This window comes from Muscardinus avellanarius (genome assembly GCF_963383645.1).
Source record: "Muscardinus avellanarius genome assembly, chromosome: 6".
Taxonomy (NCBI): domain Eukaryota; kingdom Metazoa; phylum Chordata; class Mammalia; order Rodentia; family Gliridae; genus Muscardinus; species Muscardinus avellanarius.
In genome coordinates this window covers 135,475,999-135,502,984 of record NC_137791.1, presented here as the reverse complement: position 1 = coordinate 135,502,984, position 26,986 = coordinate 135,475,999, and the positions used below count along the sequence as shown (strand labels likewise).

The 26,986-nt window shown below is 54.8% G+C and overlaps 1 protein-coding gene across 2 annotated transcripts in view; it reads left to right on the top strand.

Annotated features, from left to right (window-relative positions):
* JAKMIP1 (janus kinase and microtubule interacting protein 1) overlaps positions 1–26,986 on the top strand; it is a gene marked incomplete at both ends in the record, with an annotated part of 63,653 nt that overhangs the window by 10,148 nt on the left and 26,519 nt on the right. For both annotated transcript variants that reach the window (XM_080697935.1, XM_080697934.1), the window contains 7 exons: positions 6,159–6,368; positions 7,241–7,360; positions 9,658–9,804; positions 10,121–10,261; positions 12,803–12,862; positions 23,890–24,009; positions 25,949–26,077. In XM_080697935.1, coding sequence (XP_080554061.1) covers positions 6,159–6,368; positions 7,241–7,360; positions 9,658–9,804; positions 10,121–10,261; positions 12,803–12,862; positions 23,890–24,009; positions 25,949–26,077 — 927 coding nt within the window. The remainder of the gene's footprint in view (positions 1–6,158; positions 6,369–7,240; positions 7,361–9,657; positions 9,805–10,120; positions 10,262–12,802; positions 12,863–23,889; positions 24,010–25,948; positions 26,078–26,986) is intronic.

Genomic DNA, 26,986 nt, shown 5'->3' with positions numbered 1-26,986 from the left:
CCAGGTAAGTGACCAGGTGCGGTCAGAGGGGGATGGTGGCTTAACTGGTCAGACCAGGGCCTTTCAGGAGACTTAGCTTATGGGGGGGGGATCTGAAATAAGACCCTAATTCATCTAACACTTAGGCTCTCTGCAACTCAGTGAGACCCGGTTTCAAAATAAAGAATAAAAAATAGGGCAGGGGGTGTAGCTTGGAGGTCAAATGCCCCTGGGTTCCATCTCCAGACCCACAAAAGAGAGAGAGAGAGAGAGAGAGAGAGAGAGAGAGAGAGAGAGAGAGAGAGAGAGAAGAGGAGAGGAGAGGAGAGGAGAGGAGAGGAGAGGAGAGGAGAGGAGAGGAGGAGGAGGAGGAGGAGAAGAAGAAGAAGAAGAAGAAGAAGAAGAAGAAGAAGAAGAAGAAGAAGAAGAAGAAGAAGAAGCAGAGAGACGTGGTTGGCTCAGGTAACAGAAAGACTCGGTGTCTAGCCTTAGGACAGTGGGGTGGGGGTCCAGTGACGCCTGGATCTTTCTTTTTCATGACAACTGTGCTTTCCTCCGAGTTGACATCACTCTGAACATGAGGCAAGATGGGTACAGGCAGTGAAACATTGAAAAACCACAGCCCCACCCATCCGTGGAGGGCCCTTGATCACAGGCAGCAAGGCTGTCCTCCAAGCTCCTGTGCGTAAGCCTGTGGGAGCCTGACTGAGCCAGCACCCTTATGAGATGGACCCCCCACTTGTTGATGGCAAAAGAGGGCAGCGGTGTGCACAGCTGCCCCCTGGCTTGATGGCGTTTGTGGAGGGCGGAGGCGTTCCCGGTCGCGTGTTACAGACTAGAATATGAGTGAGGATTTTATAATCTACTCGCAGGCCACTGATCAACTTTATAAACTCAGTTGTAAAGTGCTTCATAAATGTGAAGCATATCCAGTGCTTCATAAATGTGGGTACCGTGAGGCCTGACTGTGAGGTCTGGCCATGGGTCATGACGGAGGAGGACTGAGAAGAAGGAACAGAGAGAGGAACGTCTCCGACCTGACCTGAGATGGCCTGGCCGCCAGACGCCACCCCGCGGCTCCCAGGCTACTCCTGCTCAGGCCTTCCTTGGTGTCCGAAGCCCCTGGATGTAAGGGGCGGCGCGCTACCATGGCCACTCAGACGCCTCCTGCCAGCTCTGATTCCCAAAGCCTCTTCCTGTGGTTGGCCGTGTTTTCTTTGCCCCCATAGACCCCAACAAGAAGAATTTTGAGTTGTAGTGTTGAAGTAGTACCCTGCCTCAGTTTCCCACCAGAGAATTTAATGTACAGATTGTGTCAAGTCAGGGAATTAATTACAAAGATAAAGAGTACAGGTGGGGAACTTCCTAGAAGCAATGTGGCCAGGAACTAGCATCCTCAGTGCATGAGGGAATCTGATAAGGAAAAGAGCTCGTTCTAAAATTTGTCACACAACGGACACTCACAATTCCCAGAGAAGGAAAACGGTCCTATTAAATATAAAACCCAGCCTCACTCCTTATGAAAAGCAAAGTTAAACCAACAGGGTGCTTGCGTTTCCTATTGAATTAGCCAAGCTCAAACACAACGGTGGGCAGGTTCAGAAACCAAAGGAAGGGCAGCCGGGTGGCTGGGAGCAGGTTGCCGCCAACCTCAGGCCTTCACCGGGCACTGCTGGGCCCTCCTTGCTGAGTCCCCAGGCTAGTGTCCCCGGCTTCTGGAAGCCTGTCTGAGAGCCCGCCTCGACCTGCCTCCAGGCTGCTTGGTCCAGAGGCTCCTCTCCATCCTCTGCACAGCCCTTCTCCCCACCCATAGTGTTTACTTGCCTGTCTCTTATTTCTTTGTTTCTGGTGTGTCTTCCCGTCCCAGGCTGACCTCAAACCTGTGATCGCCCTACTCCAGCCTGCCAAGTCTTGAGATAACAGACACGCGCCACCGCACCTGGCATCGTGATATTTTTTTCTTTTTTAATTCACAAAGGGAAATTATTTTGTTCTATTGTAATTCACCCATTCATGGCATATCTGCTGAGCGGCTGCTGGGCCAGCTTTGGCCGAGGTCGGCGAAGGCCAGGGAGCTTGAGGCTTAGAGGTTGACAGGGCACCTCATCCTGTGCCCTCGGCGATGGGCCTCGTGGGGGCAGCAGAAGGCAGGGAAGGTGGGGGCCTTGGCGGTGGATCCTGGAGTCCTCGTTGCAGATTGGCCAGACAAATGGGGTAGAAAGTCTGGCCTAGGTTTCTTTATCTAGACTCCCCTTCTTGTTCACTGTGTGACCCTGGGAAAGTCGTTTGCTCTCTCTGAGCCTCTGGTACCTCATCTCCAAGATGAGAATAATCTCAGATCTGTCCCAGAGTTATGAGAATTAAAGCATCCAGCAGCAGCTTGTCATTTCTTAGTAGGGGACATGCCAGATTTGTTCCTCTAGCGCAGGGACAATATGTACTTAAGAGGGGAAAGGGACTGCTTGAGCTTAATTTAAAATGTACCAAGGGGTCAGAGGCACAGAGGCTGTTTCCCTTCTAGGGCCACACAAGTGCCCCTAGTCCAGGTGTGTGCGGTTTTCACCTGCAGTGCCGCTCTGGTGTCTGGCCCATTCCTTAGATGGCCAGGACGTGGTCTGGCTGCTTATGAGGAAAGGTTTCCCCCAGTGCATGGGGTTGGAGGCTGGAGGGTTTATTTCTCTCACTGACAGTGCTTGGAGATTGGCAGTCAAGGGGGTCTCTGGGGCTCCACAGAGTCGTGGGGCTGCTCCCAGGACTCCTCTCAGAAGATGCTCTGGGATGTAGCCCTGAGATGCAGGCCACCACATCTCTGTCAGGTTGGTGGCAGGAGGGCAGGGGAAGGAGCATGTGAGTCTCCATTTGAGCATGGTTTGCATTTTGGAGGTCTGTACACTTCCACCCGTTAGGCCGGCGCCCACTCACTCGGCTGCCCCTGGCTGCCAGGGTTGGGCCTCCAGTCCTTCGCTGAGCACCTGCAGCTCCGTGTGGGTCCCCATGGGGTTCGTATGCGCTTCCTGGGGCTGTTGTAACAAATCACCATGAACTTGATGGCTTACAGAAACAGAACTTTGTTCTCTCACCCTTCCGGAGGCTGTAGCCCAACATCGAGGTGTCTCTGGGCCGGCGCTCCCAGACAAGGATAGAGGAGGCTGCTCCCCCCTCTTCAACAGCCTAATGCTGCGTCCCTCCAGGAGGCCTTCCCAGGGCTCTCCCCTGAGTTGGCCTCTGGTCCCAGGAGAACGCCATCGGGAGGTGGGCTCACCCTAACCTGCCGTGACCTCATCTTCAGGTGCACCCGCATTGCCAAAGAGTCACGTTCTGACTTCCAGGCGGGCATGAGGTTTGGGGGACGCCATCCACCCCACTAGAGGTGTCAAGGATGGATGTCGGGGTGGCAGCCTCTGCGCCCGTCTTTGATCCCCTCACTCTGCCGGGATGGTTGTTCACAGCACTATTTCAGATGCGTGGGCTCGCTGCAGTTCCCAGTTTCGGCCACATCCTGATGGGCCAGCCCGCCAAGTACGTGGTCCTGGTCCTGCGGGGCAGAGGGCGCTGGGAGGGCGGGCGGCTAGCCCAGCTTGAGTCACAGTTTTGCAGCATTTTGAAGCTGCAGCCTTTGCATCTCTGCCCTCGGGTTTATGTGTGAAATGGGATAAATGAGGTCCACTTTGGGGGTCTTTTGAATATTGAGGGGATGGCATCTCTGGAGTGGGACTGCCATACCTCGCTAGCTCCCACTCACCTGTCGGACAACAGTGACGGCTGTCAGCAAGAGTGTCCTTCTACCCACGCTCGTCACTTGGGGTTCCTTGGGCCTTGGCCCGGAGCGCCTCTTGGCCCTTGGAACTGCGAGGGCCTAGGATTGGCTTTGAGTGCAGCCAGGGCCATGACCAGTGCCATCCTGGGCCCAGGTTTTGGGATTCCTCTCTGTCCCATGTCCTCCTGTTCAGACTCACAATGTGTCACTGCTGTGTGACCCATATCCTGGCACTGAGCGGTTCAGTCTCTTTCTTAGCGTTTAAGGACAAGTGGGAAGGGCCTCAAGATGCCTCTCCAAGGCGCGGGCTCTGATTGGCTGTCCACCCCAAGCCAGTGACTGTCAGAGGGCGGGCCGAGCCAATCAGGGGCTGCCCTGGGGATGGAATAGCTCCTACCCCATCTGGTTTCCCACCGTGGGAAGACAGTAGTAGATTTTGACAGTGATTACTACTAAGAGAAAAATAAATTACAGTGAGGGCCAGTAGCAGCAGCTGTGGGGCCATGAGTGCAGAGCCAGGCGGGGCTACCCCAGCTGTCCACCATGCCCTCTGCATTCGTTCCAGCCAGCCGGCAGTGCCCTCTCCTCCCAGGCAGGTCGGTGCTGGTGGATGGTCACCAGGGGGAGCAGCAGGCACACTCTGAAGCAGGCTGTTCCAGAAGAGGGTGCCTCTGGCGCCCCTTGCTGGCCGGTAGATGTCTGCCCGGGGCAGAGGACAGCATCCCAAGGTCTCCAAAGAAATGTGTCCAGGGCTTGGCAGAACTGCTGCTCCTGGCTAGAAGACCTCCCAGTCTGAGGTTCGGGGCAGCACCTCCCTCCCGTTACAACCTCAGGTATATTTTATCAGTTGTCAGTGGCTTGCTTTTTAAACCAGATGAAAGTGAGTGGCGGCTGACAGTGTGTGCGGGCTTGTGATATGCTGGTGCTGCGCTGCCCCTTGGTTGACCTTAAGCTCTCCAACAATTTAGCGGGGTCTCATCGACATCCTCCCAGTGTCCCCATGTTCCAGGGACAGAGGCTGAGTCAGGTGCCCAGTCTGCTCCCTGGTCACACAGTAAATGGTGGTGGGGTGTGAGCTCAGTCCTGTCTGTCACGGGAGCAGGGCTTTTTTTAACCAGTCAGGTTCCTGGGCTTTCTTAACCAGTCAGGTTCCTGGGAATGCCAGTGGAGAGGCCAAGACACTTGCTGGTTCTGTAATGTTGGCGCTCAGAGGGAAGTCACGGCTGGGGTGCACAGTTTTTTCTTTTGCGGTACTGGGGATAGAACCCATCGGCATTCTACTTCCAAGCTACAACTCCAGCCCAATTTTTTATTCTTTTTTTTCCTTCCTTCCTTCCTTCCTTCCTTCCTTCCTTCCTTCCTTCCTTCCTTCTTCCTCCTCCTCCTCCTCCTCCTCCTCCTCCTCCTCCTCCTCCTCCTCCTCCTCCTCCTCCTCCTCTTCTTCTTCTTCTTCTTCTTCTTCTTCTTCTTCTTCTTCTTCTTCTTCTTCTTCTTCTTCTTCTTCTTCACTGGGGATGGAACCCTTCTACCTCTGGGCTACCCTCCCAGACCTATTTTATATTTTATTTGGAAACAGGGTCTCTTAAGCCAGCAAGGCTGGCTTCAACCTGCATGATCCTCCTGTCTCCGCCTCCCAAGCGTGAGGATTACAAGCGTGTGCCACCACGCCCAGCTTTATTCTTTATTTCTGAAACAGGGTCTCACTGAGTTGCAAAGGAACTCACTAAGTAGCTGAGGCTGTCCTCGAACCACAATCCTCCTGTCTCAGCCTCCCGAGTGCTGGGGTTACAAGCGTGCGCACATACACATTTGCGCATCATATGGGGAGTTAGTTCCATGGGGGAGGACATGACTATCTAGAGGAAGGACACAGAAGGAGAAGAGGGGAACTCAGGGCTCACTGGCAGCAGAATCATCTGTAAAGAGGATGGGACGGAGTCGTGGAGGGCAGGGAGTAGGAAGTTCATGGAGCAGGGAGCTGGGCTCTGCTCAAGTCGAGGCTGAGAGACGACAGTGGTCCAGTGGACTGGGGGCCAGGAGAGCACTGACCACCCTACCGGGAGCTCTTTGGGGGTGGAGCAGGCTGCCACCAGACAGAAGAGGGGTGGGTGGGTGAGTGGGAGACGGCTTGGACGCGGGAGCAGCTCCTCTGCAGAGGATGCAGGGTGGAGGTCGAGGATGTGGGACAGGAATTTATTAAGTGTTTCATTTGGTGAGGGAGATGGGAGTGTAGCTAAATCTCAGTGGCAAGTATCGGGTGACTGCAGGCCCAGGACCCTATATCCTCTGTTCTCTGAGCAGTTAGGGGAGCAGCCTTGGGTGGTGGGCTCTGGCCGCTGGTCCCCAGTGTGCCCTGTTCAGTGTCCCCTGCGCACAGAGTGGTCCTGAGCCCACACCTGCTCACCTGCGCTTTCTCCTCCAGATGGACGAGATCAAAGGCAAGGACCGGGTGATCCTGGCCCTGGAGAAGGAGCTGGGCGTGCAGGCCGGACAGGCCCAGAGGCTGCTTCTGCAGAAAGAGGCTCTGGATGAGCAGCTGGTCCAGGTCAAAGAGGCAGAGCGGCACCACAGCAGTCCCAAGAGGGAGCTCCCGCCGGGCATCGGGGACATGGCGGAGCTCATGGGCGGCCAGGTAGGAGGGGCCTCGGGCCACCACTCACCGCCCACTGTGCTTGCTGGCCGTTGTCCTGGTCAGCATGTCTGCTCTTCTCTGGCCTTGCCTCACCATCTCATCCTCCCTCCTTCCCTCTGTCCATTCTTTCTCCTCCATACCCCTTCTTCCTGGGTTTGCTGATGTTCACCGTGTGCCAGCCCAGAGCTCCGGGATGTCAGGGTGAAGCACTGGCCGCTTTTGTCTGCTGTGGCAGCAAACTCGGTTGCAAAGAAAGACAAGGGGATCTCAGAGCAGGGTCCACAGAGGGCTCAGGAAGTGAGCCAGGCTAGACAGGCGGTGACAGAGCCAGTCCTGGGGGCCAGCAGGTGCTGAGCCGGTGGCCAGTGGCCAATGCAAGGGCACTGGGGCAACTGCCAGGCCCTAACAGAGGCACAGAGGAGATGGAGGCGTCCATCCATCCATCCATCCATCCATCCATTCAACATTGGCCATCTGTTATGAACTCTGTGTGCAAGGCACAGTGCTAGGTGTCGGCATTTCAGTGCTGAGTAAGACACACACCGTGTCTGCCTTAGAGGAATGTGCTGCCTGGTCTGGGAACCGCTGAGGAGCATGGGATGGGCCTTTGTAAGAGATGCAGGGTGGGAGCTTCATTTGAGGTCCCTGGGGCGCCAGGTGTTTGGGGCCCACCGAAGGCCTTGAAGTCTCTGTCATGGTGGAGGTGGGTCTTCCAGAAGTGTGTGGCAGGGTGTGGGTTTTACCTACCTTGCTTTGTGGCACAGCCACCTTAAGAGGTATCTCACCGGCACCATAGGGCTCTCCAAGGCTCTGTGGGGGACTCTGAATCACTTAAGTTTCTTCTAAGTACATTTGTACCTGCACTTTTTTAGGATCAACATATGGATGAGCGAGATGGGAGGCGATTTCAACTAAAAATTGCTGAACTGAATTCAGTGATACGGAAGCTGGAAGACAGAAATACCCTCTTGGCAGATGAGCGGAACGAACTGGTAATCAGCCGCCGAGGCAGGTGGTGTCCTGCAGGGCAGGGCCCTGGGGCCGCAGAGAGCGCACAGGCCTCCTGGTCGGCTCAACTTTCTTTCCCATTTCATTTTTTTATTAAAAATCTAACACACTTGCCGAAGAAAGCTGTTACTGCCTGTTGTTTTTGCAGGGATTTATCCTTAGAAAACAGCTGGAGAAGTTTATAATCCCTGTAGGGAGGCTGTACATTGCACTGTTGCTTATAATAGCAGCCAACAAGAACAGACACAATTATCAGACACTAAAGCATCGGTGAGAATCATTTTGGAAACTTCACGCAATGAGTTCTTCTATACAATCAATAAGATTGGTGCGGTAGACCATGTTAATGAACATGAAAATTTGTTCTTCGTGCCGGGCGTGGTGGTGCACGCTTGTAATCCCAGCATTCAGGAGGCTGAGACCTGGAGGATCGCAGTTCGTGGACAGCCTCAGCTACTTAGTGAGGCCCTCTGCAACTCAGTGAGACCCGGTTTCAAAATAAAGAATAAGCTGGGTGTGGTGGCACACGCTTGTCATCCCCGCGCTTGGGAGGCAGAGACAGGAGGATCGCGCAGGTTCGAAGCCAGCCTCGCGCTGGCTTAGGAGACCCTGTTTCCAAATAAAAATATAAAAATAGGTCTGGGAGTGTAGCCTGGAGGCAGAAGGGCTTCCAGTAACCACAGTACCACCAAAAAAAAAAAAAAAGTGGAAATGAATAAGTTTGCTGGCACTTCAGTCTCCAAATCATAAGATAACTTTGGGTGGTTTTTACATGTTTTTAATGTACTTATAAACACATCGAGTGGTGGTGTACACCTGTAATCTCAGTACTTGGGAGGCTGAGACAGGAGGATCACAGGTTCAAGCCAGCCTCAGCAACTTAATGAGACCCTGCTTCAAAATAAAAAACAATTATGGAGGGCTGGGAATGTAGCTCAGAGGTTCAAACGGCCCTGGGTTCAATGCCCAGTACCACAATAAATAAACAAACAAACAAACACACCTACTCCCACCAGGAGGCTTTCTGGTTTGGTTTCATGGTCACAAAGGGGCCTTTCTGCCCTGTGGGGTGTTCTGCTGATCAGCCCTCTCCTCTCGGTGGATAAATTTAGGCTAATGATGCCATATAGAAGATGCACGTCTGTCTTAGTACTGACTTGTTCCTGCGGGGCAGGTTTCTAGATGTGGAAAACAGGTCACATGATGAACAGACCCCATCAGAGCATTTTAAGTCCCACCGCTGGTGACCGCAGTAGGCAGGGGTTTCTGGACAGTCCCTTAAGCTGGATTCTGTTTCTAGCACTTTCTCGTGGCCCTGTGACCACAGCGCCCACCTAGTGTGGGGTGGGCTGGCAGAGCCCTGGGCTGCGAGGGCATCCTGAGGTCACGTGTGGGGGCCCTGGCATTGCAGGTTCATGCTGGGGACCCGGTGGCTCTTCTTGTGGTGGCTGTGACTCTGCGGGACATCTGAGCTGTTTCCCGAGGTGCCACCATTCCCATCTTATTGATGAGGAGACTGTGGCTAAGACCTGGACTGCGGCCGTGCAGCTAGAAACGAGTGTGTCACCAGGACACTGCTCAGAGGAGTGGGTGCTTCTAGCAGGCAGCGCCTCCGCCCAGGTCCCCCTTTGTGCCCCAAAGCAACCCTGAGTTCTCCCCGGGTCTCTCGTCTGGACATTCACTGAGCTATGGATTTTTCTAGAAGGTAATCCTGACCACATAGTTCAAAGTCCTCAGGGCCTGGGGGTGAAGACCGGATGGCCAAGAGGAACACGAGTAGGGCTCCCAGAGACTGATCAAACTCCTAGTATTGTAGGGGTTGTCTGCTCAGAGGTCTTGGGGATCCCCTCCAGGGCCAGACAGCCATGCTGACCTCTGAGCCGCAGCACTGATAGGTGTGTCTGTGGTCTGAGTCTTGGCTAGCTCGGTGCCTGAGGGAGGGAGCCAGGAGGATCTAGGGAGCTGCCTGCGCTTCCTGTGTGTGACCCCTGACCTCTGGAGGCCAGGCCCCAGGGAAGGAGGGTGGACACAGCATAGTCGCCGGTCAGCGGGCAGCTGAGCCCCACCTGTGGTCCACCCGAGGGACTGCAGCTGCCTCCTCTGACCTCCTCTGAGGCCCAGGTGTGATGCTGCCTTTGAGGCTCTTTCTGGAGTTTGCACACACCCGGCCCGTGGTGGAGGCTCCGAGGGGGCCGGGCTGCACGCTGCTGGCCTCTGCGGTGGGAGCTCGGCAGCCCCGGGGCTTTCTGGCTGCCTGACCGCCATGTCTGTCCCACCGCAGCTGAAACGCGCCCGTGAGACGGAGGTGCAGCTGAAGCCGCTGGTGGAGAAGAACAAGCGTATGAACAAGAAGAACGAGGGCTTGCTGCAGAGCATCCAGAGGATGGAGGACAAGGTCAAGAACCTCACCAGGGAGAACGTGGAGATGGTGCGTCCCAGCCTCACCAGCCCCGCCCGCCCCCAGGAAGCCCCACGGCCAGAGCCGGGCCAGCCGGCTCTCCCTTCCCTCTGGGCCTCTAGAATTTGACTGCTGCTGGGCATTTTGCCTGGAGGGAGCCAGACAGCCGCAGCTTAGACACAGCGCTTAGTCTCTCTGAGCCTCCGTTTCTTGGTCCAGGGACCAGTGGCTGTCACCCCATCCTCCCATCCGTCGTCCTTCCATCCCCATTGCCCCCACTCCAGTGCTGGCCCTGACAACCCCTGCCCCATGGGTGGCCCGGCAGCCCTCTCTCCCTTGGCAACAGAAAGAAAAGCTGTCGGCCCAGGGCTCTCTGAAGCGCCACACGTCCCTGAACGACCTCAGCCTGACCAGGGACGAGCAGGAGATCGAGTTCCTGAGGCTGCAGGTGCTGGAGCAGCAGCACGTCATCGATGACCTCTCCTTGGTACGTCTCCCTCCGCACGGGCACCAGGCGACATGGCGGTGCCAGCTGGGCATCGGGGAGCCAGGGCCAGGATGAGGCAGCGTGGCCTCCAAGTTCCCCAAGGTGCGCACGTGGGTCCTGTATTCTGCAGAAAGCAGCCTCAGCTCTGTTTCAATGAGATCGCTGCTACTGAGAATGGTTTCTATGGCTACGCTGTTTCTCCAGGTTGCTGTCACCAAGCGCAGCAGGGGGGGCAAGTGTGGGTGTGCACGCCTGTAATCCCAGGACTTAGGAGCTGAGGTAGAAGAACTGCAGGCTCCAGGTCAGCCTCAGCAACTTAGTGAGACCTTGTTTCAAAAAATAAAATAAAATAAAATAATAAAATAGGGCCGGCATTGTAGCTCAGAAGTAGATTATCCTTGAATTCAATCCCAGTAACACACACACACACACACACACACACACACACACACACACACACACGGCTGGGGGGTAGCTCAGAAATAGAACACCCTAGATTTCAATTCCCAGTGATACACACATACACACAGACATACACAGAAACAAGAAACGCGCGCGCGCGCGCACACACACACACACACACACACACACAGAAAGAAAAAGGGAGAGGAAGAAGCAGCTCAAGTGTGAGAAAGACTCTGGCCCTTACAGAATGGGTGTGGCCTGTCCCTGAGAAACCTTTGAGTTTTTTTGTTAATTTACTTTTTAGCTTAGTGGGTCCAGACTGAGTCTGCACCTCCCCCCAGCCTTGTAGTCAGCAGAACTTGCAGGGCTTGCTGAAGTCGGGTGCGCTCCGAGCCTGGGGGCAGGGGAGTGGGCCTGCTCAGTAGGTGGGGGCTCCACCCAGGGAATATCGGGACGTTGAACGGGGCGCTGGTGGTGAGCTTTTGCTGGATCCTAGAAGCAGGGCATGTCCGCTCATCCAGGACACCGGATGGCTCTATTCACAGGTCTTTAAGAATTAGGAAGTTGGGTGGTCAGTATCAGGGAAGGGTTTGGCCACCATTGTCTTGCCCACCTTCCTCCCTTCCTTCTCTTCCTCCTTCCCATCCACCCATCCATCCATCCATCCATCCATCATCCATCCATCCATCCACCTATTTGTGTATCCATCTTTCCCATCTTCCCTCATTACACAAAAGACTTGATGCAGCTCAGGATGCAAAAACACACTCAAAGTGATGATAAAGTAAAAAAAAAAAAAAGAAAAGAAAAGAAAGAAAAGAAAAACAAACGGAATGGAAACTCAGGAAAATCAAGCTAATGTTCAGGATCAGGGAGGGTGGGCCATAGGCTGAAGGAGAGGGAGAAGGGAGACACAGCTCCAAGGAGAGGGTTCTTGGTTTTTTCTGGGGCTAGGGCTAGGGTTAGGGGTTAGGGTTAGGGCTAGGGTTAGGGGTTAGGGTTAGGGCTAGGGCTAGGGTTAGGGGTTAGGGTTAGGGCTAGGGTTAGGGGTTAGGGTTAGGGCTAGGGTTAGGGGTTAGGGTTAGGGCTAGGGTTAGGGGTTAGGGTTAGGGCTAGGGTTAGGGGTTAGGGTTAGGGCTAGGGCTAGGGTTAGGGGTTAGGGTTAGGGCTAGGGCTAGGGTTGGGGGAAGGGTTAGAGGTTAGGTCTAGGGTTAGGGGTTAAGGTTAGGGCTAGGGCTAGGATTAGGGGTAGGGTTAGAGGTTAGGGTTAGGATTAGGGGTTAGGGTTAGAGTTAGGGGTTAGATCTGAGGTTAGCTTTAAGATTTAGGGTCAGGGTTAGGGTTAGGATTAGGGGTTAGGGCTAGGGCTAGGGGTTAGGGTTAAGGCTAGGGGTTAGGGTTAGGGGTAGGGTTAGAGGTTAGGGTTAGGATTAGGGTTTAGGGTTAGGATTAGGGGTTAGGGTTAGAGTTAGGGGTTAGATTTGGGGTTAGCTTTAGGATTTAGGGTCAGGGCTAGGGTTAGGATTAGGGGTTAGGGTTAGGGCTAGGGTTAGGGTTAAGGTTAGGGGTTAGGGTTAGGGGTTAGGGCTAGGGGTTAGGGTTAGGGGTTAGGCTTGGGTTAGGGTTAGGGGCACTGCTCCTGCCACTGCTCCTGTCCCCTGGGAGCTATTCCTACTGACAGTGTCCACCAACACCCGCAGTCCCTTGTTTCTTAGAGCAGTGCCGGGGGGCCAAGTATAGCTCCTTATAGCAAAGGAAGAAGCCGAGTAGAGAGGTGGTCGGCTGGCAGGTGAGGGGTCTGAGCCAGCCCTGTCCAAGTGCACGAGGACAGGCGTCTCGCCCTCTGCTGCTGCCCTGCCAAGCCTGCAGTGCGTCCTGCCTTGTGCTGGCCAGCTGCAGCTGGGCTCGCGTGCGGTGGGGCCAGCAAACAGGAACATTTTTTTCCAGATAATTATCTGAGTAAACATAGTTTGTCCTCTAGCTCCCAGACCCAAGAAGCAGCCATGGCTGGCACAGTCTGTGCTGGGGGAGGCAGGCAGAGGTGACAGTGTAGCGTGCGATGCCCCCAAGAGCCAGTGCATTCCTGGGTGCCCGGTGGGGCCGGCAGGAGATGCCAACAGTCGTGTTTCCTTCCAGGAGAGAGAACGGCTGTTGCGCTCCAAGAGGCATCGAGGAAAAAGTTTGAAGCCGCCCAAGGTGAGCCCCAAGGGCACCCTGCCCTGCTTTGGTGACATATCACAGATCTGCAGGGAAGGCCAGCCTGGGAGGGGAGATGCCCGCCATTCATAGAGGGGCTGGGGGAAGAGGCGCCCACGACTCTGCAGGTTGGACGGTGACAGCCCTGCTGTTGCCAGCTCTCAAAGCAGCATACATAATGGCCATGTAATGTGACCCAGTTATGGTAATTTATGCATGGAAAACTTACTGATGGCATTCTGTAGTCAGGCCTCAGGCTGTAGGCACCCAAATCCCAAACATAAATGCTTGGGCCTTTTGATGGATTCAAGGAACACTTGGGCTGGGTTTACACCATCTCATGTCTTGTTCTGGAAAAATTAGGAGCTTTGTAATTCTCCGGAATGATGCAGAACTGTGTCCTTTTTTGCAAAATGTAGTTTTATCACTCATAGTGATAGTGTCCACGTGTCCTGGTAGGCAGGGTGCAGGGCGTGGCCGCAGCCACAGCAGGGTTAACGCCACTTACCATGAGCGGCTGAGCTCATGGCTGGCTGGCCATGTCTGGATACTTGGATGAGTGGCTGTATACACCATCAGATGCCCACAGTGCCAAGCCAGGGTGTCAAAGAGCAGACTGGAGTGAGTTAAAAAATAAAAAATAAAAAGGCATGGTCAAACCTGTAAACCTACTTTTCATCTCCACAAAGACATAGGCCTCCTCCTCCTCCTCCTTTTGTTGAACCAGGATCGCTGCCTGTTTTACCCTTGGTAGACCTTTGGCTCTGGAGAAAGAGTTCTCTTCCCTCAGGTGAACAGCTGTGCTTTGTGATCGTGGATACCCAAGGGCATATGGCCTCGGAGTCAGGTGATGGTAGGGCCTGGTAGGGCCTGGGTCGACCCGGGCCCAGAATCCTGGCTGCTATAAGAAGGTGTTCAGGCAGTGTCAGATATTCCAGTCTTTCGAGAGATATATCATTTTTTTTTCTGTATTAATTTTCTGAGGCTCTCTGCTTAGCAAAGCACCACAAAATGTATCTTTTAGAATGACAGAAATTTATTATCTCAGAATGAAAAGGCCAGAGTGTGAAATGTGCCAGTTGGCGGGCCATGCTTTCTTCCTCTGATGTCTGTAGGGGGGTCCTTCACTGTCTCCCCAGATTCTAGTGGTTTCTAGTGATCATTGGCAGCCCCTGGCTTGCAGCCACACGCACCCTGACCTCTGCCTTCGCCACTGCGGGGCCTTCTCCTGTGGGCCTCTTGGTGGTCATGTGGCTGCCTCTGTAAGGAGACCTGTGATAGCAGATTAGGAGCCCACCTATCTACTTCATGTGAATTTAATTACATCTGGAACAACCCTGTTTCCAAATAAGGTCACATTCTGTGGCACCAGAGTCAGGCTCTCAAGGTATCTTTTTTTTTTTTTTTTTTTTTTTTTTAAGTGGGAGAGGGCACAATTCAGTTGAATACACCTTACTTTATGTCTTTAATACCATAGGCCAGCCAGGCATGGTGGTACACGCTTGTCATCCCAGCATTCGGGAGGCTGAGACCGGAGGATTGCGGTTTGTGGACAGCCTCAGCTACTTAGTGAGGCCCTCTGCAACTCAGTGAGACCTGGTTTCAAAATAAAGAATAAAAAATAGGGCAGGGGGTGTAGCTTGGAGGTAGAATGCCCCTGGGTTCCATCCCCAGACCCGCAAAAAAAAAATAATAATAATAATAGTAATACCATAGGCCAAATAGCACGTATTTATGAAGGTCTCCAGTACACCGCAGGTCAGCCCCGCTGACTCCGAGTACAGGCACTTGGTTGAGTGGCTGTTTATATCATCTAATCTGATCCTCAGAGGAGGCCTGTGAGGTTGCCATTACATTGACCATTTCACAGGTACAGGAGAAGAGTCGATAGAAAATATTGAAGCCACGCAAGGAGGAGTCATGGCTTGGCCAGGCTGAGGTTCACTCTCAAGGCTGGGACCCCAAAGCCCCAGCATTTCCCACCCAGCCAGGCTGACGTCCGGGCTCACCTCTGCATGCAACCTGGGACACCACGCAGTGGCGAGTGGTTCAGTCAGACTGTTAACATTCAAATGCATATATTTATTGTGGAAATGATATAGCCACGCTATAGAATACCCAGGGATAAAAGCAATCTGTCACCTGCAGGCCCCTATCAGTTGGGCTGGTCCTCACGGGCATCTCCCCGCTCTGACTCTAGACTTCCGCCTCATCCCCTGGATCTTTACTTAAGGTTGCCCTCTGAGCATATCTCCATGTTCTAGGCTGTCGTCATAAATACACGTTTTTATGGGCGCAGGATGTGCCGAGGAGCTGGGCCGGCGTCTGCTCACTGTCCTGCCCGTGCTGGGCGTGCGGGCCCAGCTCCACGGGTTAGGCATCCTGCTGCAGCACACGTGCTTCTGCCCACGCGGCAGCCTTTCTGGGCCCGTTCTGTTTTATTCCCTGTCGAACATTTCATTCATTGGCCATACAATTATTTAGTTGCCGTTCCCCTGTTGTTGGTAATTCTGCTTCTATAAGTGCCACTAAGGTCCTTTTGTGCAGAAAACTGTGCGGGTAGTTTGGATTGTTCCTGGGGACAGAAGCCGGCGGCTTGGAATGTGGATCTGAGACCCAGAAAGGTGGCTTTGATGGGGCGATGCGCCCTCTGCTGCTTCGTGGTAGAATTGCACCGTTTTGTAAGGCTGATGGGGGGTGTGAGCTCCACTCTCAACGTGAGACAGGGCGGGAGGCCTGTTCCATACATTAGTGCTGCATGGCGTTATGCCTCCCCAGAGCTTCCAGGTGGAGTTTTCAGGAAACCCTTATCTATCCGTGACTTTCCCAAACCTATACAAGTTGCGAATCTCTAATCCCCAGACCCTAAATCTGAAATTCAAAACATGATGCTCAAAAAGTTTCTTATTTTGGATTTTGGATTTCTGGACTGCGGACACTCAACTGGTAAAATGTATACAGATATTCCCAAATCTGAAAAACTCTGAAATTTGAGACATTTTTGGTCTCAAACATTTCAGATAAGGGACGCTCAACCAATATCAGAATGCCTGGAATTAAAAAAAAAAAAAGGAGCCGGGCGTGGTGGCGCACGCTTGTAATCCCTACTCTCGGGAGGCGGAGACAGGAGGATCGCGCAGGTTCGAAGCCAGGAGCGCGTGCTGGCTTAGGAGACCCTGTTTCCAAATAAAATATAAAATAAGTCTGGGAGTGTAGCCCGGAGGTAGAAGGGCTTCCAGGAACCCCAGTACCACCAAAAAAAAAAAAAAAAAAAAAAAAGTTTGGGTTTCTTATTACTTCCCTTTTTATGGGAAGAGAAATTTACCAGAGCCTAGAAGTGGACCCTGGCTCGCTGCGCCTGCTTGTGCAGCAGAGGTGGGCTGCTGGGGCGGGGCGGGTCTCCTTCCCTGCCTGCTGTGTTCTGTACTACCTGGAATGGGGCAGGCTCCATTAAATAATAAATAGTCGTTGGCTAAATAACTGCATTGTCTTTACTGGGAAAATGCACTTACCCAACACTGACCTGTCCAGAGAATGGGATGTGTGGTCATTTGAGTAAAAAAGAGACCCATGTCCCTAGGAGGCCAGATCTGGGCATCTACATGGGAATTTCCCAGCTGGATTAGGGTTTCTCCCACATCCTGTTCCCTGGGCTCACCAGCATCTTCTGCTTTTCTCAAGATTCAGTGTAGGCCAGTCTCTCTACCATGCTTGTGGGCCAGTTTCTCATAACCCCAGGATTGTGGGGGGCACAGAATGGCCACCTGGGTCCACTTGGGCCCGGGATGTGTGCATTAGTAGCCAGGGCTGCCCTTCGGCCAGGGCGGATACCTGTCTCCTTTCGTCCAGGCTGCAGTCATTCAGTGGATCTTTCTCTCCACGAATGGCTGATATCCCACATACATCCAGTGTTTTCCCCCTTTGCCCAGGCTTTGCTTCAGAGCATTGTGGAAAATGCATTGACAAGTTCAGAATTTTCCAGAAGTCTGCCAGTCCCCTTTCTGCTGTCTGACTCCTGACCCTAGGGCACCTCCCTGGACTTAGCGCCTCCCATTCACTCAACACCCCACCCTGGATGTGGGCAGTGGGCTAGGCAGAGCCCTGAATGGCAGGCCCATCTCCCCAGGGGCCGGGTGGCTTATCTCGCTGAGCCTGCCGAGAGTGCAGTGACCCCAGTTTCATCTTCCCAGGGGCCTGCTGGTTCTGTAAGCACCTTGGGAAGGGTCTTGGGAGATGGACCTGCACAGTGCCCTGGGCCCTGTCCTGAGTTTGGGTAGGGGCTTGCTTTGCAAGGGGCCTGGCAGGAGGGAGCCGCTGGACTAGGGCACTGACTGAGCTGTGTGTGCAGCAGGCTACTAAAGCCCGCTGATGGTCAGGCACAGAAACCGTAGCTTAGTAGAGTTCTGAGTTTGTGAACCATGGCTGTAGATCATTATTGGTTGCTCAGGATCCTTGGTTGAAAGCGGGATTGGGGATCTCAGATGCAGCTGGGAAACTGAGGTGGGGGCAGTGTGGGTAGGGTCAGACACAGGAGCTCTACGACCCTGAGTGAGGGTTTATTTTTTCTTTTCTGTACTGGGGATGGAGCCCAGGGGCATTCTGCCTCTGAGCTCCACCCCCAGCCCTAGTTTTTACTCTTTATTTTGAAACAGGGTCTCACTGAGTTTCAAAGGGCCTCATTAAGTAGTTGAGGCAGGCCTCGAACCGTGATCCTCCGGTCTCAGCCTCCAAATGCTGGGGCTACAAGCGTGCGCCACCACGCCCAGCTTTGAGTGAGGTATTTAAGCTCTCAATCCTGTAATGAAGTTACATCCACCGGCTCAAATAGAGCTTCTGGTCCATGTGTGACGCGCAGTAAGTGGTCAGTACGTTGCAGGTTCTGGTGCCCTGGAAAGCAGCTTTCCCGCGGGGCCCACTGAGTGCAGGTTCCCAGGCCTTTCTCAGCCCCGTCACGGTGAAGCCAGCACTCCCTGCCCTTGTGGCGATGTCCTGGGGGCTGTGCTGGCAGGATGTGGGCTCCAAGAAGGACAGAAGGAGTGCTGTCTCTCCTCCTCCCAGGGACCTGGCCTGCTGCCCCAGGGAGCAGCCATGCCCGTGATCTGGGAGGTCATTTGGGCAGCGGCTCCAGCCTAATTCCTCTAAGACTTTGCTCAAGTCCCGGAGTTAGGATGTGCCCCGGATGGTGCTTTGTTCTGGTCCAGGCGTCAGGATGTTCCCTGGACAGTGCATTGCTGACTCAATGGTAAAACAGGAGCCGAGGAAGCCGGCTGGGTCAGCGGGTCTGGAGTGCACCTGGGAGGCAGTGGGTCAGCAGTGAAACTTCCCAAACACGGGGGAAGGCAGCTCTGCCTGGCCTGGTGCCCTGTCCCAAAAGAGAAGCCTCCTTCGTGAGTGCCAGGGGACCAGGGCTGTGCTGGTGTTGGTGACAGCTCTGGGCTGGGGGAGCCTGGGTCCTAGGAGGAGCGTCCCTGAGGACAGGCTGGCTCGGAAGCTGTCCCTGGTGGCAAAACACACCAGGCTGCCCTGGAAACCAGCTTCTCTCCACTGGGGCTGGCGTTGCCAGCTTTGGGGCCCCGCCCCAGCGCAGGCGTCCTTCACCAAGGGTGCACCGTCCAGGGTCCCCTGTCCTCTACAGCCCGCAGATCTTTGGGAAGCCTTGGAGACCGCAAGCTGGCGTGTTAAACAAGAGAAGGCTTTGGGAGGAGAACCAGTCCTCCTAGGGCCCGAGAGAGGCCGCAGCATGGGTGCCAAGGGTCTGGCTTTGGGCTGAGCCGCCCGCAGGCCACCATGGAGTATATCCTGTTCACTCTGTACTTCTCCTTCTTCCTGTGCCTCTGCACCCTGGTGTGCCTGTACTTCTCTGGCTGCCAGGAGATGACTTATAAGCATGAAGGTAAGCAGCTGCTTGCAGATGTGTGGGGCTGGGGCTGGGGGACAGTTCCCAGCCGTGACCCGAAGCCCCCGCATGTCCCAGGAGACAGCAGAATGGAGGCTGAGGAGGCTGGGTCCAGCAGAGGCTGTCCCTCCAGGAGAGTCCTCGCTGCTCCTCCGGCTCAGCCTGAGCACGTCTGTATATCCAGTATCCCAGGAGAAGGTTTGCCAAGACAATATCTATATTGTTTTTGTGGTACTGGGGATTAAACCCAGAGGCAGTCTTCTACCTCCGAGCCATGTCCCCAGCCCTATTTTATTCTTTTTTAATTTTATTTATTTTTTATTATTTTTTTTGTGTGGTACTGGGGATGGAACTCAGGGGCATTCTACTTCTAAGCTATGCCCCAGCCTTCTTTCCTTCTTTCCTTCTTTCCTTCCTTCCTTCCTTCCTCCCTCCCTCCCTCCCTCCCTCCCTCCCTCCCTCCCTCTTTCTTTCCTTTTTTCTTCAGTACTGAGAATTGAACTCAGGGGCATTGTACCTCCAATCTACACTCCAGCCCTCTTTTTTAGTCCTTTTATGTTTGAAACAGGGTCTCACTGAGTCGCGAAGGGCCTTGCTAAGTAGTCCATGAACAGAGATCCTACAGTCTTCACATCCCTAATGCTGGGATTACAAGCGTGCGCCACCATGCCGGCCCCTTTATTCTTTATTTTTAACCAGGGTCTCACTGAGTTGCAAAGGGCCTCACTATGTAGTAGCTGAAGCTGTCTGCGAACCGTGATCCTCCTGTCTTAGCCTACCAAATGCTAGGATTATAAGCAGCACCACCATGCCCGGCTTTTATTCTTTATTTTGAAACATGGTCTCACTTAAGGTACAGAGGGCCTCACAAGTTGCTGAGGCTGCCCTCAAACCTGAGATCCTCCTGTCTCAGCCTCCTAAGTCCTGGGATTACAAGCATTTACCACCACGCTTGGCCTTGCCAAAACTATATTTTAAAACCTAGGTTCAGCCTGGTGTGGTGGCGCACACTTGTAATCCCAGCGTTCAGGAGACTGAGACTGGAGGATCGTGGTTTGCAGACGGCCTCAGCTACTTAGTGAGGCCCTCTGCAACTTAGTGAGACCCTGTTTGAAAAAAAAAAAAATAGGGCCGGGTGTGGTGGCGCATGCTTGTAATCCCTGTGCTTGGGAGGTGAAGACAGGAGGATCGTGCAGGTTTGAAGCCAGCCTTGAAAGCTTAAGAGGCCCTGTTTCCAAATAAAAATATAAAAAATAGATGTCTGGGAGTGTAGCCCAGAGGTAGAAGGGTTTTCAGGAACCCTAGTACCAAAATAAAAAAATAGGGTAAGGGGTATAGTTTGGAGGTCGAATGCCCCGGGTTCCATCCCCAGACCCACAAAAAAAAAAAAAAAAAAAAAGGAGTTGCAAAGGGCTTCGCTAAGTAACTGAGGCTGTGAACCGTGGTCCTCCAGTCTTAGCCTCCTGAATGCTGGGATTACAAGTGCCCACCCCCACACCTGGCTGAGAGAACCTTTTTTTTTATAGAGCACAGGCACCCAGAACAAGCCAGGGATGGGAATCTGTGTTCTTTTTTTTTTTAAATTATTTTTAAAGGGTCTCACTAAGTTGCTGAAGGTCTTTGCTGGCCTCGATCCTCCTGTCTCAGCCTCCCAAGCCCTAGGATTACAGGCGTGCGCCACCACGCCAAGCCAGGAATCTGTGTTCTTAAGGCATCTTAGGAAATGCTGAGGGAATTATAGAATCATCTCGTTGAGACGCAGGGACCTTTCTTGCTGGGCAGTTTTTAAGCCCACTCTGTACGGAGTGGTCTCTTGTAGGTGGCTCACAGCCCCTCAGGAGGCAGGTGATGTGCAGTTTCCTGAATATTGGGAAATAACTGTTTTTTGTTTGTTTGTTTTTTGTTTTTTGGTGGTACTGGGGGTAGAACCTACAGACTTTTTTTTTTTTTTTTAACCTCCGGGCTACACTCCCAAACCTATTTTTTATACTTTATTTGGAAACAGGGTCTCACTAAGTTGCTGAGAGCCTCACTCAGTAGCTGAGGCTGGCTTCCAACCTGTGCGATCCTCCTGTCTCAGCCTCCCAAGCGCGGGGATTACAAGCGTGCGCCCCCACGCCCGGCAAGTTGCACCATCTTGAGAGACGACAGCCACTGAGCCATGTGGGTCAAGGAGATGCTTCTCCCTTTTGTATTAATAGCAGCTTACACGGACCCAGGCTCCCTGATCATATAATCACTAAGAAGAGAGAGACTGGCCTCGCCCATATGTTATAAAAGCTGGGGGCTCCATTCCGGCCCATTCCTTGTTGTCCCAGGGACATCCCCACTGTCTGATCCCGCCTGGCTGTCTGCTTGTGAGGGGTTTTCCTCCTGTTGAGCTGCCTCCTGCTCACAGGGCAGCCTGGTTGTTGGGACTCTTGGCCTCTGGGGCCGCAGCGTTCCTTCGGGGCTGCATTGGGTCCTGAGCTGCGCTGTTTACAAAGGCAGCTTCTTGGCACATGCGTCGGCAGCATCAGTAGTTAATAGGCTGTGATTAGTACTCAGTAATTGAGTCCTTAGCAACCTTCAGTCCCACAAGGTTCCAACAGCAGACCATCTTAGGTGATTGAAGGCAGCCATGAGCCCCCAGATCCCCCCCCCCTCAGGCTGACAGTGGGTGGCCACAGCCCAGCTCTGCACCGAGGTGTGTAGAAGTGTGTGGCTTGATGTTTCCTGGGGCCCCTCGGGTGCGGAGCAGGAGCCCTGCATCACCCCACCAGTCTGCAGGACAAATAGACCGGTCCCCGGATGCCTTCCAGTCAGCGGTGTTCACAAGAACTTGTAAATGCCTGGCCAGCAGCCTTCCAGACCGCGCAGAGCCTGGGTGGGGTGAGCTGTGTGCGGGGGAGCTTGGGTTCTGCACAGCTGCCCCCAAGCACTGCTGTCCCCGTCGGTGGCGTCATCTCCTGCTCTCTGGGGACGGAGGAGTTCTGCGGTCAGGCCGGGTTTCTTATCTAGGGGAGGTTTGAGGATGCCACCGCCTCCAGCTCCCCCTGGGAGAGATGCCATTCGGAGTCTGTGGAGCCTAAGGGGGCTGCCATTTCCCAGCCGGCAGGCTCACCTGGGATGTGAGGCTGGCTGCTTAAACGATGGAAAATGTCACATGCAAGCCTGGAAACATCTGCAGACAAACAAACCCTTTTGGCTTTGCGTTAATTAATGGAGACATATCGGGGAAACTCACTTAAGCAGTATTTCCTGTGAGGGGCTCTGGGTTACAATGGGGACAGAAGAGAAGAGAGAGAGCCATGTGGACTCTGGGGAAAGTGTATAGAGTGTATAGGCCCTGTGGCACGCTTGTGCGGGGCAGAGCGGTGGAAGAGGAGAGGACAAGGCTGGTGGTGCAGGGCCTTGCAGACCAACTATGCCCTCGCGGGGATGCTGGCTTTACTCAGGAGTGATGGATGGGGAGCCATCAGGGCTTCTGAGCACAAGACCAGCATGACACCAGTGACCGCCGTCACTCTGACTACCAGGCTGAGGGAGCAGGGAGACCTGTGGGAGTGGCATTAATAGTCTCCATGAGCGATGCATTGGCTTGGGTCAGTTGGAGGTGGAAGCTCATCGAGGGGGTGGTGGGTGGGGTGCTGGGTTGGAGGCACCATCAATAGGGTTCTCCCCAGAGAGATGGGCTCGGGGGCAGGAGGAGACAGGGATGCCTCAGGGGGCCGGCACAGGCCAGGCTGTGGGAGAGCAGGCTAAGGACCTGAGCCAGCTGCCCACTGGGCCTCGGCCGGCGCTGTCGGGCCTGGAATTCCAGCGACAGGTACCTCGCCCCGGGTTAGAAGCTGCCAGCAGAATGTAGGGCAAAGGAGGGCAACTCACGGGGACCAGCATCCTGTGGAGTGTCTGGGTGGCGTGGTGAGGCGCCTCCCACAAAGCCCTCAGAAGCCTGGAGATGTGACAAGGGCTCCCTCTTCCTGGGCGCTGTGTTGGGATTATTTCCTCCCATGTGTTATCAATATGGCACCACCCACCTTCCTCTGGTTTGGGGCCGCGACTGCAGCCGGCACTGGCTTCCATGGCAGCTGGCACTGGCCCCTCTGTGGGTTGGGCTGGGGGTCTGGGGAAGTTGTGATCAGAAGGAGCAGAGACCGCCTGGGGATGGAGTTCCAGATCCTTCTTCAGGCTCATGGAAAGCATTCGTTGATTATAAAAATGAATCTGAGTTCTTCTCAGGGGCTGATTGGGGAAGAGTAAAGTTATGTGGCTTCAAGGATCAGGGATGCAGTGGCAGCCGGTTGATGCTGTGGCCTGGGGGCAGGGATGCTCCTGGGTATGGCCATGACCCACGTCTGACCCATAAAAGCCACACAGCCAGCCGGGCGTGGTGGCGCGCGCTTGTAATCCCCGCGCTTGGGAGGCTGAGACAGGAGGATCACAGGTTCGAAGCCAGCCTCAGCTACTCAGTGAGGCTCTCAGCAACTTAGTGAGACTCTGTTTCCAAATAAAATGTAAAAAAGGTCTGGGAGTATAGCCCGGAGGTAGAAAGCCTCTGGGTGCCACCCCCAGTACCACCACTAAAAAAAAAAAAAAAAAAAAAAAAGCCACACAGCCAGGGCTTACTGAGTGAATAAATTAATGACTGAATGAATGAGTGAACGAATCCCATGCCGGTGCTGTTTGGAGCGGGAGACGTGCAGGGCAGGGCAGCGCAGAGGCTGGTGGGTAGAGCATTAAAACTGCCTCTGAGCCTGAGACACAAGGGGCCATGACACCATTCCTTCTAATTTTGTACGTTCTGAGTCTTCTAATAAAAAGGAGGGTGAAAATTGCCCGTGAGCGCAGGCCTGGGCATGGCTGGCTGTCCTGATTCTTCTCCCAGGACCCACACGCCTTGCTTGGCCCGTCCCACACTGTGTGACAGCACTCATGGGAGGGGTCCTCCTCCACCAGCAAGAGAAGGCGCTGGGCTCCGAGGGGTGGCGTCAGCCTCAGGGGCCTGCACAGCCCCTGGGCTTGCGCCCTCCTCCGCCCTGTCCGTCACGAAGCTCCCAGCCTCTTGCTGGGAGGCTCTAAACCGTGGGCGCCGCCGTACGGGTGGCGGCGGGCTTTCTGTTCATAACATCTTGCCAATCACCTCTTACAGAAGCATGTTGTGGAGACATTTTTTGGATTTGATGAGGAATCCGTGGACTCAGAAACGTTGTCAGAGACCTCCTACAACACAGACAGGACCCCGGCCACACCCGAGGAGGACTTGGAGGACGTAAGCCAGAGGCGGTGCATGCGTGCAGGGCTCCCCGCCTCAGATGCTGGCTGGGCTGTTCCCTGCCGGCCCAGCGCGCAGCATCGCGGCCCGCGGCGCAGGGGCAGGAGGCGGTTCCCAATGGCCATGCTCTGACACCCCATGAAAGGCAGCGCGTGGGCCTTGCCACTCCCACGCCAATCTCACTGAGGAAGCCGTGGCCGCCAGGGCCGAGCCGGGCCACAGGCGTCCTTACCTTGGCAGTTGAACTGCTTTGTGAGTGTGATTCTCAGTCCCGTGTCTCCACACAAGCCCCACCTGGTGGAAACACATCCATTGCCTTTTGACATCATTGTAGGAGAAAATGCAGATGATCCGAGGGTGAGAGGAGGCAGGTGGGCCTGGAGTCCCTCAGCCGCGCGCCACCTCACTCTTCCCTGGCCAGCTGTCCCCTCGCGAGTCCCTGAGCCTGCTGAGCCCACAGAGCGCTGCCTCCTCTCACCCTCTGGGGTCAGGCTGGCCCTGACTCCCTGGAGCTTTTCTCTATGATGCCATCAGCTGCTCTCCTGGGCCCCTCAGGCTCCTCTCTGTGTGGGCACCGTCCCTCCTGGCACGCCCAGCTCCTGATGCCAGGTGGCCTTCCACAGGCGCCTGCTGGGGTCCTCTCCCTTCCCAGTGGGCCTCTCTGTCCCTTTTAGGCAGGTTCCAGGCCAGCTCCCTCCAGAGAGCCGTTCACATGGGGAAGCTTGCCCTGAGTTATGGCCGCTGGCAGGTCAGCCCTCAGGGAGGTCTCCTCTGCCACTGGGTGTCAGAACTTCAGGGGACGTGTGTCACCTCCACGTGACACCCGTTCTCGTGCTGGGCGCAGGCGTGCCATACTCCCTGTCTCGGTGTCCTGCCCGGTGTCTGGGTGGGCTCTGTCCCGGCCATGGGCCTCTGCCCAGCGCCATGCCTGCACTGCAGACTGTCAGGCTTACTCCAACACGAGCAGCCAGGCTTGGGCTTTCCGATTTTCTTCTTTTCCAGTATGCAGCAGGTAGCAGGCATCTTTCAGCACTGAAGTAGGTGATTTCTGCATCACCCTCTTGGCCACGTGTGTGTGTGTGTGTGTGTGTGTGTGTGTGTAGTACTGGCCATGGAACCCCGGGGCCTTCCACCTCCAGGCTATACTCTTAGCCCTAGTTTTTTTTTTTTTTCTTCCCAGTGCTGGGGATGGAACCCAGGGGCACTGACCCTCCAAACTACACCCCAGACCTAGATTTTTTAGTCTTTATTTTTGAATCAGGGTCTCACTGAGTTGCGAAGGGCCTCATTAAGTAGCTGAGGCTGTCTGCAAACCACAGTTATCTGGTCTCAGCCTCCTGAATGCTGATTACAAGCGTGCACCACCATGTCTGGCTTAGCCCTTTTTTATTTTATTTTTTAAAATCTGGAAACAGTCTCATTAAGTTGCTAAGACTGGCTTCCAACCTGCAGTCCTCCTGTCTCAGCCTCCCGAGTACTGGGATTGCTAGTGTTTACCACCACACCCGGCTCACACGGGCTTTCCACGTGGACACCATTGCACGTTTAGCAGGCCCGAGGGCGCCTTTCTGTGGTTGCCAGTGCTGCCTGGCTGTAAACCATGCCCTGGCACCCTTCGGCACAGGCATAGTTGCATGCTTATATGGCAGTCTCCTTAGGAGAATTTCCCAGACGAGACGTGTGGGGCCGAGGAGGGCACCCTGCACGATTTCACCCTCACTGATGGAGCGGGCTGGCTTTGTTACTGCCCTTCTGTCTACTCCCATTTAACTTGGAGATCCTGGAGCTCACAGCCCTCCATGCTGGGGGTCCAGCTTGGGAGCGCCCGCGGGCCGCAGCGGCAAGATCCGGGTCTGTGATTTATCTGAGCTGGCCCTGGTGCTGCTGTCACCTTTGCATCCTGTGTTGAATGGCTTTCCTTCTCTATCCCATTAAGACTACGACCAGAGAGGAGGCGGACCTGAGGTTCTGCCAGCTGACCAGGGAGTACCAGGCCCTGCAGCGCGCGTACGCCCTGCTCCAGGAGCAGGTGGGGGGCACGCTGGACGCCGAGAGGGAGGCGCGGGTGAGTGCCGTGGGCCGCGGGCGGGTGGGCGGGCGGGGGCCTCGGCTTAGTCTCCATCCCTGTGGGATTCTGAGATCTCTGGCAAGGTCTCTACTGTGACTATTGCCCGTACCCTCTCCCCATCACTGGGACAGCAGGAGCTTGGGAACCTTCAGTTGCCAGCAGCCACGCTCCTGTCTGCATATCCTCTCTCTGTTTACAATAGAATTTCAGGATTTAGGAAGTAGGGATGAGGTTGTGGACGCCGCCAGCCCTGTAGGCTTCAGACCGGCCTCACTGCCAGGATGAGGGCCGCCTAGAACATCCCAGGGAGCGTGTGGGGACTCTCAGGGAGCACCCTGGCCACGGCACCTCACCCCTCAGTCCAGGCCACACATCCCTTGTGCTGGGCTGAGCGCTGCCCTCCAGAAACTTCCTCCTCAGCCCTCTCCCACTTCAGTCACATAGACTAGGATTTGTTTGCCCTTCTGAGAGTTCAGGGGACACCCGGCGAGCGCACGCCACGCCAGAGGGCTTTCCCACATCCCGGCGAGCGCACGCCACGCCAGCGGGCTCTCCCACATCTCAGTGAGCGCACGCCACGCCAGCGGGCTCTCCCACATCCCTGCGAGCGCACGCCACGCCAGCGGGCTCTCCCACATCCCGGCGAGCGCACGCCATGCCAGAGGGCTCTCCCACATCCCGGCGAGAGCATGCCACGCCAGAGGGCTTTCCCATATCCCGGCGAGCACATGCCATGCCAGAGGGCTCTCCCACATCTCGGTGAGCGCACGCCACGCCAGTGGGCTCTCCCACATCTCAGCGAGCGCACGCCACGCCAGCGGGCTCTCCCACATCCCGGCGAGCGCACGCCATGCCAGCGGGCTCTCCCACATCTCAGTGAGCGCACGCCACGCCAGTGGGCTTTCC